This window comes from Suricata suricatta, chromosome 7 (assembly GCF_006229205.1).
Source record: "Suricata suricatta isolate VVHF042 chromosome 7, meerkat_22Aug2017_6uvM2_HiC, whole genome shotgun sequence".
Lineage (NCBI taxonomy): Eukaryota > Metazoa > Chordata > Mammalia > Carnivora > Herpestidae > Suricata > Suricata suricatta.
In genome coordinates this window covers 51073171-51087658 of record NC_043706.1, presented here as the reverse complement: position 1 = coordinate 51087658, position 14488 = coordinate 51073171, and the positions used below count along the sequence as shown (strand labels likewise).

Sequence of the window (14488 nt, the reverse complement as noted above, 5' to 3'; positions counted from 1 at the left end):
TTTGGAAAAGTGTTTCTTCATGTCTTTTGCCTATTTCTTCACTGGAATATTTTTTTGGGTGTTGAGTTTGATAAGTTCGTTATAGATTTTGGATATTAACCCTTAATCTGATAAGTCACTTGCAAATACCTTCTCCTATTTTATAGGTTGCCTATTAGTTTTGTTGATTGTTTGCTTTGCTGTGTAGAAGCTTTTTATCCTGACAAGTCCCCAGTAGTTCATTTTTGCTTTTGTATCCCTTGCCTTTGGAGCTACATCAAGTAAGAACTTGCTGCAGCAGAGGTCAAAGAGGTTGTTACCAGTTTTCTACTCCAGCATTTTGATGGCTTCGGCTTCCTGTTTTGCATTTATGTCTTTCATGACTTTTTGAGTTTATTTTTCTTTATGGTATATGAAAGTGGTCCAGGTTCGTTCTTCTGCATATTGCTGTCCAGTTTTCCCAACACCATTTGCTGAAGAGACTGTCTTTTTTTCCATTAGATTTTTTTTTTCCTGCTTTGTTGAAGATCAGTTGGCCATAAATTTGTGGGTCCATTTCTCTATTCTGTTCCATTGATCTGTGTGTCTGTTTTTACCATACTGTCATAATGATCATAGGTTTGTAATATAGCTTGAAGTGCAGAATTGTGATACCTCCAGCTTTGGTGTGTTTTTTTTCAACATTACTTGTACTATTTGAGGTCTTTGATGGTTCCATACAAATTTTGGAATTGTTTGTTCAAGCACTCTGAAAAATGCTAGTGTTATTTTGATATGGATTACACTGAATATGTAGATTGATTTGGGCCGTATAGACATTTTAACAATATTTTTAGAATCCATGAGCATGGAATGTTTTTCCATTTCTTTTGTGTTCTTCAATTTCTTTGATAAGCTATCTATAGTTTTCAGTGTATAGATTTTTCACCCCCTTGGTTAGGTTTATTATTCCTAGATATCTTATGATTTTTGGTGCAATTGTAAATGGGATCAATTCCTTGATTTTTCTTTCTTTTGCTTCATTATTGGTGTATAGAAATGCAACTGATTCCTTTTCATTTATTTTGTATCCTGCAACTTTGCTGAATTCATGGATCAATTCTAAGAGTCTTTCAGTGGAGTCTTTTGGGTTTTCTACATAGAGTATCATGTCATCTGCAAAGAGTGAAAGTTTAATTTCCTCCTTGCTGGTTTGGATGCCGTGTGTGTGTGTGTGTGTGTGTGTGTGTGTGTGTGTGTGTGTGTTGTCTGATGGCTGAGGCTAGGACTTCCAATATTATGTAGGATGACTTTTGGAGACAGTGGACATCCCTGTCGTGTTCCTGACCTTAGGGGGAAAGTTCTTAGTTTTTCCCTATTAAGGATATTATTACCAGTGGGTCTTTCATAAATGGCCTTTATGATTTTGAGGTATATTCCTTCTATCCCTACTTTCTTGAGGGTTCTTATCAAGAAAGGATGGTGTATTTTATCAAATGCCTTTTCTGCTTCTATTGAGAAGATCATGTGGTTCTTATTTTTTATTTTATTAATGTGATGTATCACATTGATTTGTGGATATTGAACCAGCTGTGCATCTCAGGAATAAATTCCACTTGATTGTGGTGAATAGTTCTTTTAGTGTATTGTTGGATCTGGTTTGCTACTATACTGTTGAGAATTTTTTGCATTCATGTTCATCAGGAAAACTGGTCTTTAATTCTCCTTTTAAATGGGGTCTTTGTCTGGTTTTGGAATCCAGGTACTACTGCCTTATAGAATGAGTTTGGAAGTTTTCCTTCCATTTCTATTTTTGGACCAGTTTCAAAAGAATAGGTGTTAATTCTTCTTTAAATGTTTAGTAGAATTCCCCTGGAAAATCCTGGACTCCTATTTGTTGAGAGATTTTTGATTACTGATTCAATTTCTTTGCTGGTTATGAGTCTGTTCAAATTTTCTATTTCTTCCTGTTTCAATTTTGGTAGTTTATATGTTTTTAGAAATTTTCCCATTTCTTCCAGATTGCCCAATTTGTTGATATATAATTGCTCATAATATTCTTTTATTATTCTTATTATTAATATTAGTAGTAGTGGTAGTATTTCTGCCATGTTTGTTGTGATCTCTCCTTTTTAATTTGTGATTTTATTTATTTGAGTTCTTTCCTTTTTCTTTTATGATAAATCTGGTGAGGGGTTTATTGATTTTAGTTAATTCTTTCAAAGAACCAGCTCCTGGTTTTTGTTGACCCAGTTTATGTGTGTGTGAAGGGCAGTACTCTGTGTGTGTGTGTGTGTGTGTGTGTGTGTGTGTGTGTTAGTGTTATACCATTGATTTCTTCTCTAATGTTTACTATTTCCTTCTTTTGCTAGTTTTGGGCATTATTTGTTGTGCCGTTCTTTTTCCAGCTCTTTAAGGTAGATGGCTAGGTTGTGTATCTGAGACCTTTCTTCCTACTATCGGAAGGTCTGGATTACTACATACTTCCCTCTTATGACTGCCTTTGCTGTATCCTAGAAGTTTTGGGCTGTTGTGTTACCATTTTCCATGCACTTTTTAATTTTCTGTTAAGTTTTTGGTAAACCCACTCAATCTTTAGGATGTTCTTTAATCTCCAGGTATTCATGCTCTTTGCAAAGTTTTTCTTGTTGTTGATTTAAAGTTTCATAGCAGTGTGGTCTGAATATATGCATGGTATGATCTCAATCTTTTTGTATTTGTTTAGCACTGATTTGGGACCAAGTATACAATCTATTCTGGAGAATGCTCCATGTACACATAAAAAAATGTATTCTGCTTTAGGATGAAATGTTCTAAATATATCAGCTTAGTCCCTCTGGTCCAGTGTATCATTAAAACCTTTTTTCCTTGTTCAATTTCTGCTTAGATAGTATGTCCATTGTTGAAGTCCCCTACTATAGTATTATTAGCAACCAGTTTCTTTATGTTTGTGATTAATGGATTTATATATTTGGGTTCTTTCATGTTGAGGGAATAAATATTTACAATTGTTACATCTTGATGGATAGACCGCTTAATTATGTTATAATGTTCTTTTTCATGTCTTATTACAGTCTTTGTTTTAACATCTAGTTTGTCTAATAAATGTATCGCTACTCCAACTTTCTTTTGGTGACTATTACAGTGATAGATGGTTCCCATCCCCCTACTTCCAATCTGAAAGTGCATAAACAGTATATAGCTGTGTCTTGTTTTCTTATCCATTCGAATGCCCTATGTCTTTTAATTAAAATGTTTAGTCTGTTTACATTTAGAGTGAATACTGAAAGATACAAATTAAGTGCCATTGTTTGGCCTGTTGAGTTGGTGTTTCTGGAAATGGTCTCTGGTACTTTCTAGGCTTTGTTGCTTTTGGTCTTATTTGTTTTTTATTGTCCTTTATCCATTGAAAAAATCACCCTTAAAATTTCTTCCAGGGCTAGTTTAGTGGTCATGAACTCCTTTATTTTTGTTGGTCTGGGAAACTCTTTACCTCTCCTTCTGTTTTGAATGGCAGCCTGCTAGATAAAGAATTCTTGGCTGCATATTTTTCTGATTCAGCACATTGAATATATCCTACCACTTCTTTCTGGCCTGCCAATTTTCTGTGGATCGGTCTGCTGTGAACTTGATCTGTCTTCCCTTACAGGTTAAGGCCTTTCCCTCCCCCTCTTGCTGGTTTCATAATTCTTTCCTTGTCTGTGATTTTGTGAACTTGACTATGATATGTTTTGGTGATGGTTGGTTTTTGTTGAATCTACAAGGAGTTCTCTGTGCTTCTTGGATTTTGATGTTTGTGTCCTTCCCCAGATTGGGATAGTTTTCCACTAAAATTTGCTCATATAAACCTTCTGCCTGTTTTTCTCTCTTCATTTTCTGAAACTCCTATGATTGAAATATTATTCCTTTTTAATTAGTCACTGAGTTCTCTAAGTCTTGTATCATAATTTTTTGCCTTTGTTTACCTCTTTTTTTGTGCTTCATTATTTTCATAATTTTATCTTCTGTATTGATGATTCATTGCTCTGCTTCATCTATCCTTGCCATAATGGCATCTCAGTTACAGCATTTTTAATTTCAGTCTGACTTGATTTATTCCTTTTATCTCCACAGAAAGTGGTTCTCTGCTCTCTTCTAAGCTTTTTCAAACCCAGCTATTATTACTATCATGGTTCTAAATTCTAGTTCAGACATCTTACTTATATCTGTTTTGATTAAGTCCCTGGCTTAATTTCTTCCTTTTCTTTCTTTTGCAGTGAATTCCTCCATTTTGTCCTTTTGGAGGAAGAAAAAAATGAATAAGATTAAAAAATTTAAAACAACACAAAAAATCAAATAAATGAAGCTAGATTCCTGTTGTGTTTTGGTCTGCTTGTTGAAAGAAGCTTTATAGAATCGAGTAAAAAGGAAAAGAAAACAAAGAAAAAAGATAAGAAAAAATTAAAAATATTTAAAAATGATAGAATAAAAATAGAATAATGCAAAATAGAATAAAATTTTAAAAAATAAAAAATTCTCTTTGTACCTAAGAGAAAGAATGAAAAAAAGAAAAACAATTTAAGCAAAAACTGAATCAAAAACAAAAGTAAGCAAGCAGAGTGAAACCTGAATGGAGTTACATCCCTTTTTTCCTAGAACTGAAACTGTGACGCACTCTACAGTGTCTACACTAAGCAGGTGGAGTGACTTGTGCTGGTCTTCTGTAGGATGTGCTTGGAGGGTGTAGTTGGGATAGGCTTGGTGTAATGGCTTTGATTTCTACTAGGTGGCGTTGCTTAGCTTATTGGGGTGGGTAACTGTGCCTGCATGAAAAGAGTGTGCATGGGAGAAGTGAAAATGGCTTCACCCAGCTCCCTAGCCTCTGGAACAGGAACAGGAACTTTGCACTCTCACTGACTTGTGATCCCCTGTTCACTGCTGTTAACTGTTTTCTCAACTGTGCGGAAACTTTTTAGTTTGTCATAGTCCCTCTTGTCTGTTTTTGCTGTTTGTTGGCTGTCCTTTTGGTGTCATATACAATTAGTCATTGCCAAGATCAGTGCTATGAGCTGTTTTTCTTTTCCCCCGTAGGACTTTTACAGTTCCAGATCTTACATTTCAGTTCATTCTGGGTTCATTTTGGTGTATGGTGTGAAATCAGGATCCAATTTTATTCTTTGATGTGTTATATTGTTTTTGTAGCACCATTTGTTGTAGAGATGGCCCTTTCTCAATTTTGTAGTTTTGGCATCCTTATCAAAGGTCAATTGAATGTTTATATATCAGTTTATTTCTTGGCTAGTATTCTTTTCCATTAGTTTATATATCTGTCTTTCATGCTGTTTTAATTATTATAGCTTTGACGTATATTTTGAAATCATGAAGTGTGATATATCCAGCTTTATTCTTCTTTCTCAAGATTAATTTGGTTATTTGGGTTTCTTCATATTTCCATAGAAATGTTAGGACATTTGGGGTATTTTTCTGTTTTTTTTTTCTAACTTCTTTAATTTTTTTCATCAAAGTTTTTATTTTCAGTGTACAGTTCTTCAACCTCCTTGGTTAACTTTGTTCCTGAGTATTTTATTCTTTTTGATGCTATTCTAAATGATACTGTTTTTTAAATTTCCTTTTTGGCTTGTTTGTTGTTACTGTACAGAAATGCAACTGATTTTTGTATGTTGATTTTGAACCTATAATTTTACTGAATTTTGTACTCTATTGCTTTTTTTTTTTTTTTTTGAGAGACAGAGAGAGACAGCTGGAGCAGGGGAGGGTCAGAGAGAGAGGGAGACACAGAATCCGAAACAGGCTCCAGGCTCCGAGCTGGCTGTGAGCACAGAGCCTGATGCGGGGCTCGAACCCTTGAACCGTGAGATCTGACCTGAGCCGAAGCTGGATGCTTAACCGACTGAGCCACCCAGGCGCCCCTGAATTTTGTACTCTAAGAGGTTTTTGTTTATGTGGAACTTGGAGTTTTCTACATTTAAGATCATGTCATCTGTGAACAGATGCATGCCTTTATTTCTGTTTCTTGCCTAATTGCTTTGGCTAGGACTTGTAATTCTATATGGAATGGAATTGGAAAGAGTGGACATACTGTTTTATTACTGATTCAGAGGAAGAGTTTTTCACTGTTGAATATGATGATAGCTGTGGGCTTCATATATAGTCCTTATTATGCTAAGGTAATTTTTTTCTGTGACTAAAGTTTTATTTGTGAGTGTTTTATCATAAAATAGTGTTGAATTTTGTCATGTGCTTTTAAATGAAGGATTTTGGTAAAATTTTGACATACAAAATATTGGCATCATTCTTAATTCTGTCATTGTAGAGTATTACATTAATTTCTTTTTGCATGTTGAATCTTTCTAGCATCCCAGGGATAATCCCACTTGGGCATGGTGTATAATCCTTTACATGTTCTGTGGAATTTGGTTTGCTAGTATTCTGTGAAGGAATTTTGGCCTGTAGTTTTCTTGTAGCATCTTGTCTGGTTTTATCAAGGTCTGAAAAGACCAGCTCCTAATGCGTGGTCTTATAAAATGAGTTTGGAAGTATTCCCTTCTCTTGAATTTTTTGGAAGAGTTTGAAGAAGGATTGGCATTAAGACTTCTTTAAATGTTTGATAGAACTCACCAGTGTAATATGCTTATTACACTCTAATCTTTATGAGCTTTTTCATATCTATAATACCCTTGCAGTGTGTTGCACAAAAATTGTTTTAATTCATATATAAATGTGGATGCCTAAGAAATTGATTAACCCAGGTATAGCCTCTTTTGTTGGCCAGCTAGACCTAGGTACTGCCATTTCCAGACTGTGGCCAGGTGACCGCAAGCATGTTATCAACCAAATTATGGGGATTTTTATTATCTTAAATGAAAAGTCACAGCAAAATCTTTAAAATACGTTAAATCAATCCAGATATAGAAAGGTTTCATTAAAATGTCAAAATGATGCTGTAAAGGAATCGTTCCATTATTGTCTGAATAACAGTTAAACTTGAGACATTAAAATAACATCAAAATTGAAGTATAGCATAAACTTCCTAAGAATTAAAAAGAAGAGCAAGAATTTTATACCATTACCTGAAGGTATATACTTTAACTGACCCTGTTCTATTTTTTTCATTGCAATAAAATTACAACCTAACAATTTTCTAAAGCTCTTTACATAACTGTCTTTATTGACCAAATTTAGGTAGAATGCTATTACTTCTTGAATGACTTCCTTATACTGTGGCTATTTTAAAAAAGAAAAAAGTGCTGATTTATTGAATTCAAATTCATGTATTAAAATTTTACTAACGTATCTTCAATGATGATCAAAGCATAACTTTCATAACATCAGAATTTGGATACTATCATTTCTGTTTTCTAGTTTTACTGATTGAAACATCTATTAAATCATTGTTTCTTTCCTCATGATTCAATATTTTTGTTAATTTCCATATAGAATGAAATAATGGCATACAGGTCAATATGGCCTATATTTCCTTAAAGATTAAAATTTGTTTTGTACTCTTTATGATATTTTATGATGCATACATTAACCAAATCTGTATATTGGTTAGAGAATCGCTTTATTCATTTCTGTAATATAATATAAATGTTACTAGTGAAACATTAAACATACTAGTTAGACATAAGTAGTAGTAGTATGGGTTAATACTACTCTCCAGTAAGAATGTCCTTTCAGATTTCATTATAGTTCCCTAAAACTAGTAGTAACTTTTTGCTTTTCTTGGCTTGAAATTAGTACTCTAAATTTTTTATTATAATTTGTGTGTATATATTTGCATGTACACTTATGTGTGTATGTATGTGAGAGAGAGACAGACACAGAGTTCACACTGTAGCATCAGACATAAAGGCTAAATTCATAGATATTTAGGGAAGGACTGTGTTGGAATATACACAAATAATAAGTAATTTAAAAAGAAGGCTAGAAAATAACGAGGATTACATTTTCTGGTAAAGTCCTCTTCCTTACACTCGTAGCCCACTGTGTCCTGTTAACTTTTCCTGGGACTTCTATTCCCAGTACTGTTTCTCTGGAACTTGTAGCATGCTGCATTCTCACAATTGCCTGACAATTGCCTCACTTCTTTCCCAGACTCCCCTTTGCATCTCTCCCAGATGTACCTTTCCAAAATACTGCATTTATCCCAATGTTTGGCTAATTCAACACACACTCCCAATGGTTTTCTGTTGCCTTCATGATAAATGCTGTATTCTTAGAATAATCCGAACCTGACTCAAGGACTCATCACTGTATAGTCCCCTATCTTCATTTACAATTGCTTCCTGCATTATTTACCCATAATCTTCTCTAGCCAGATTGTGTATTCCTACTGCTGCACTATCCCTCCTTCTTTTGCAATCCTATTGGTTATTCTGTGTTTCAGCTTCTATGGCTATGCAATGAATTACCTGAGGAATTAGTGGTGTTGATAAACGTTTGCTTTGCTCGTGAAATCTGAGGGTGGGCACAGGGGGACAACTTGTCTGGTCCACAATGTCTGGGGCTTCATCTGAGTGGCTTGAATGCTGGAGTCTTAGGTCCTCTGAATGCTCCTTCAATCACAAGTTTAGGGAGTGATGCTGGTTGTTTTCTCACGGCCTCAGTTTCTTTCTACGTGGTTTTCACCACATTGGCTGCCACACATGGCCTCTCTGCATAAGCTATTCTTTTTCACAGTGTGTTAGCTGATTTCCCCACAGTGGCCTCCCCCAAAGAGAAAGCCATATGGAAGCTGTATACTTCTCTATAACCTGGGCTCTGAAGTCACATATTACTATTGCTGATATATTCTATTTCTCAGAGTAATCACAAGTCTGTCCAGGCTCAACTAGGAAGTAGATATAATTCACCTCTTGATAGGGATTGTTGAACTTCTGGAAGAGCATGTGGGATTAGAAATATGGCTGTGGCCATATCTTTTTAAATTTTAATATGCTTTAGTCATGTTCTGCACTTTGTATTCCATACCTCTTATAACTTTCCTAGACGATTAAAAGCCCTACCAACGTTTCCCCATTCGGAGCACTTATAACCTGTGCTGTGGTTTACAACCAGTATATTCCTTTGAATAGTTAAGTTTCTGTGTGCGTCTGTGTTATCTCCCCAACTATACAGCGAATTATTTACTGCAAGGACCTTATTTTTCTGTATTTATATTTACCACAAGGCCTAGCATAGGGTTTTGGACACAGTAGGTGCTTAATAAACATCTGGTTTAAAGTCAAATAGGCTCAGCATGAAATGAGAGATTTGGCTTTTATGCATTGTAGGTAACCATGGGGTCTTTGTAAAGAATGCGATTATTGGGTGGCATATTGTCGATGTGATCCCTAAGAAATAAGTAAGCAAGAACCATGTTTTAGACAGAAGTAAATGTGTTTGGGTTGAATGAAACTTGGAGACAAATGTCTATAAGGCATGATGGCAGTCAATGGGAGGTACTTTTTTTGCATCTTAAATATTTAATTTTCAACTTAAAATGTACTTAAAACTCATTTAACTAATCCAAATTATATTCATTGGAAGTATTTAATTCCACTGGTATTTAACTGAGAATAAGACCAAGGGGCTAATAGGAGTTAATACTATAATATTTAATAATTTAAAACTGTGTAGTTCTATTAAAAGCATTAGTAGGTTGATTAAATTTTATTTAATTTTAAAATTGAAAATATTTATTGTAACAAGCCAAGATCTATAAGGAGAAAATAAGTCTTTTCTTATCTTTTCCCATATTGAAGATAGCAATTTTGGTTTGGTTGTTTCTATGGCTTTCTCCATGCTCATTTTTATACTTTTCATTGTTTATATATTATTCCTTATACTAATTGTTCATGCCATGATTTATTATTCTGAAATATGTAAAGCTCATGGTTATGTAAATGATAATCTATGTGCTTATTATGAGATTTGATCATCAGTTATTTGCTCTAGGAGACTAACTATAGACTTTGTGGAAAACTGGTAAATTTGATATTATAACATTGATTTTTTTTATAGGATCATAGAAAAATATGGAAAAGTAAAGTCTTGGAAAGATGCATTTTATACATTTGTTTGCATTTGTTTTATGCATTTGTTTGCATTCTGAGAACAAAGAGTAATCTGATGTTAATAATGCATAGAGCTCTATGACTTTTACTAAAACATCTATGCTAACCAAATAATATACTATTACATATTTCAGATGGCTGATCACACTGAGGTGATGAAAGGTATTCATAAATACCCAGGAGTTCGATATCCTGTCCTTACTCCTAATCTTCAGGGTTTTCACCATGCTGTAAGTGTGCTGTGAATTATTTTTAAATCAGTATGCTTTTTACTGTTTTAAGGACCTTTACAAAGTTAAAACAGTAGCTGATGTTGCTCCCTTGTTACCCTGCATAAATGCTATGCTAATATATGCACATGAATACCTGGTGATCTGTAACCCCTTGGGATTGGTATGGATGGAAGTATCCCACATAAATTACCCTCCCATTTTAACCATTCAAGAACCAAAACTCAAAAATACAGTTATCCATTTTGGAAGTGCTTTTGAAAGTATACTTTGTGTTTCTCGCTTAAAGAACACAGAATTTAACTTAAATATTTCTCACTACAGTATTATTAGTATTACTGGAGTGGATCACTTTTGTCAACTGTTTTGGATCCCCTTTCTGTTGCTGTTGTTCCCTCCCTCTAGGCGAAGCTAAGCACTGTCACTTACATTTGCCTCTAGCAACTTTTCCTATTCTCCTCTTCTGGCTTGCTTGTTCCAGTCCTGTGTGACTTAAGAATTTATATGCAAAAATAAAAAAAAATCTTTGATAATGGTATATACAAGAAGAATCAGGGCAATTTTGAGAAGGCTTGACGTGTTGTGCTTACATGGCTTGATTGTAAAAGTTTTACACCAGCTATTTCTGGTGCTTATGGATATTTTTTCCCCTTTTTCTATTTGGGACTACCTTGCATAAAGTTGAGGTTGTGGATGCTCATTGATAGATTACCTGTTGTGTATCTTGTTAAAACCATTCTTCTTTTATTTTGATAATTTTTTATTCTATTTTAAAGAAAGAGGCATTTTAAGAATCGATAAATATTGCTGTCCTTGCTCCTAACAAAATAAGGAATGTCTCCACCTTGAAAAGAATGCCAGCTGAGAGCACACCCTTGCAATAGCTTGAAAGAGCAGGTAGTGATGGAACACATGACTTGGCAGTCGGGCATGCCTGTGCTCTAGGAGACTTGAAAATCTGTAGGACCTTAGGGACCTTGTGCAAGCTATGTAGCCTCTTTGAGCCACAGTTTTCTCATCTGTAAAATGGGTAAGATTGTGGGTTACAGATAGAACACACCAAAACACTAACAAAAATCCTGGCACACAGTAAGTATTCAAATAGAATTTTAATTTTAGGAGTTAAAATTTTATTTTTGGTGGAGGACTGGAAGCCAATCTATATTTTTTAATGTTGGAGTAAAACGATTTTTTTTTACTTAATACATGAATAGGGTATCAGAAAGAGAATCTAGGCACAGCACTACAGAAAGTCTTAAAAAAATCCAGCTGGAAAACTAGGAAATTGGATATTTGAAAACAAGTCACTGGAGAAGCCTGGGGCAAGGACTGAAGATGGTAAGAGGGAAAAATATGAGGTTACTTTTCTGGCAAGAGGATTAAGACATTAGACATAGAAGAGTATGGTCGTAGTAGTCAAGGTATTAAACAATGGAAGGTAGATTAAGAGACAGAAAACTTGGAGCAAAGTCTAGATGATGAATTGGAAAAACATTTTTCTGTTAGGTTATAGGAAGAGGAGAAGAACAGAAAGCACTTATTACTCACTAATGATTGGTATAAGAATGTTTCCCATAGATACTAAAGTTTTTAGGGTGCCAGTATTTCCCATAATTACAGTTGAATGTGTTTGATACCTACACATAATGTAGGAAAGATAAAATTCAACTGGAACATCATCACTGTTTCCTGTACCTCGTAGATTTAGGGGTGTCGCAGCTTGGGGAAATATTTTGTTATCATGCAATACGTTTAACTTTGGAAAGGGCGCGGTGAGAAGTCCCTAATTGTGAATTCCAAGGCAAATGTGAAAGAATATATGTATGCTTTGATTGAGTAGTTAATATTTCTTCTATTGGCGATCATTTACATGCTTGAATTTACTTGTTTTTGTCTTTAACTCTATTTTTCAGGTTGCTGCCGGAGCCACTGAGATAGCAGTTTTTGGTGCTGCCTCTGAATCCTTTAGCAAGAAGAATATTAACTGTTCTATTGAAGAAAGCATGGAGAAGTTTGAGGAGGTTGTGAAGTCTGCCCGGCACATGAATATTCCAGCACGAGGGTATTGATGAAATCCCACAAATCCTAGTTAGTGAATATCTGCCTATTGTTTAAGTTCATATACAAACTACATAGATACTATTTTAACACTCATAATACATGTAGGGTATTTTTGTATCTTATATGATCAGGCCATCACTGTGTAGTGATCTATCTCATGAATATTGGTTAGTAATTCTTAGAGTTTTCTAGCTTTAAAGCGTATAGCGCTGCCAAGACCAGAGGCAAGCTTGACCTTGCAAACGTAATGTTGCAAGCAAACCTGACGTTATTACACACCTTATTCACCCTTAACCCAAGCTGTTTTCATCTCAGCCTACTGTGGGTTGATCGCTTTGGGAAAACTCTTAGTACCACCTACAAAGGAATCACCTGATGTGGTTTCCACATCTTTAAAAAAAAATGTTTAAGACCTATAACTTCAAAAATTATTTTACGTAGAACTTCAATAGAGCATATAAAACATAAAATGGAGCTGTGAGCTATACCAGGAAATTCAGCCCATCTTTTCTCCCATTCAACCTCCCTTTCAACCGTGGGCTTCTCTGTTTTCTCTGTGTGACCCTAAAGCAAAGGTAAATGGGGAAGGGGAAGAGAGAGAAGATCTTCTTTAATTCTTACCTGCTTCCAGCAGCCGCACTCGGAGCAGGTACTGCAAACAGGCTCTATGCTCAGGCCTCTTTTCTGTGAAATGCATAATAAATTGTTACTTAAGAAGGAATTTGATTCGAAGACATTAGCTAATATTCTATTATAGAGATAAGACAGTGTTGTCATCTTAATCAATTAAACTGTGTAGCATTCATAAGAGAAGCCCGAGAGCTGTAATTAGATTTCGAGACAAGGTTTACTTCCTTCAGTTGCAGAAAGCAAAATCCAGAGTGGCAAGTAAAGGTTCAGTGGCTAGTGAGAAAGACCAGTGGATCCAATTTTGAGTGACAAGATTAGAAAAGGTTTAGAATTCAACCAAGGTCATTTGGAGAGCAAGTACAAGTAGACTATAGCACAGGGAGCTGTCTTGTTGGTCTCTTACATTAGTTAGCTTCTTTTTCCTCTCTTTATAGCAATAGTTTTCAGCATGAGGTTTTTAAAGATACGAAATTGTTTTTGTAAGCAAAATAGACACACCATGGAAAGCACATACAAGAGAAATTTAAAAACCAAGAAATGTGTATCCATAGTCAGAAAATAAAGGATGTGTATTTTTAAGGCAAAAAAACGTGAATAACCACAAAAAATGTAAGTTTCTAAAATTCAAACGTATGTAAGTTGATCTGTCTTTCTTTCCTTTTAAAGAAAGGGAAAAATGAAGAAGCTACTATATTTAATGTGTGTTTAAATGTGGAGTGTAGGTTTTACAGGAGTCACTCCCCTTGGAAATTTGGAAAAAAAAAAAAAGCATAACCGTACAAATTAAAGTGCACGTGCAGCTTGCACTTCAAATAGGAAGTTTTTTTAATGTTAAAAGATGGTTGTAAACATAAATTGTTTTAATATCATTTTATTATCACTTTTTCTCTTATAAAATAGAATAGGTAAGATATTAAAGCTAATAGAAATCTTAAATTCTCTTGAATACAGAGTTTTGAGTAATTAATATTGTCCCATCAGTAAAGAAATTTTTAAGTTTTTTTGGGAAACTTTTTCTTTTAGTAGAGAATGTGTGAGTGGAGGAGAGGGTGTGAAGGTGCGAGGGAGAGGGGGAGAGGGGGAGAGGAGGGAGAAGAGGGAGGAGAGAGAGAGAGGAGGGAGGAGAGAGAGAGGATGGAAGAGAGAGGAGAGAGAATATCCCAAGCAGGCTCCACACTCAGCACAGAGCCTGACACAGGGCTCCATCCCACCACCTCGGGATCATGACCTGAGCTGAAATCAAGAGTTGGATGCTCAACCTACTGAGCCACCCAGGCAGCCCAATAAACTTCTAACCACGCTATAACTTAAAAACTTTGCCAGGACTTCATAAGAAGGGTACAAAGTGCAAGATGGACCAGAAGTACTCACAGTCCAATGTCATCAGCATAGTACACTGTAGACTCACTATAGAAGTTAACAATAACTAAGTGTGTTTTCCAGTTACAGAGTTTGTTTTTTTGAGTACAATTCCTAGATCTTCTGAAACACTTTTTTTATTAAATTTTTTTTAGGTTTTTTTTTGGTGTTTACATTCTTTTTATTTTTTTT

At 35.0% G+C, this 14488-nt stretch overlaps 1 protein-coding gene across 2 annotated transcripts in view; it reads left to right on the top strand.

Moving 5' to 3' along the window:
* Positions 1-14488, top strand: part of HMGCLL1 (3-hydroxymethyl-3-methylglutaryl-CoA lyase like 1) — a 185101-nt gene that overhangs the window by 63461 nt on the left and 107152 nt on the right. For both annotated transcript variants that reach the window (XM_029945306.1, XM_029945305.1), the window contains 2 exons: positions 10151-10246; positions 12160-12308. In XM_029945306.1, coding sequence (XP_029801166.1) covers positions 10151-10246; positions 12160-12308 — 245 coding nt within the window. The remainder of the gene's footprint in view (positions 1-10150; positions 10247-12159; positions 12309-14488) is intronic.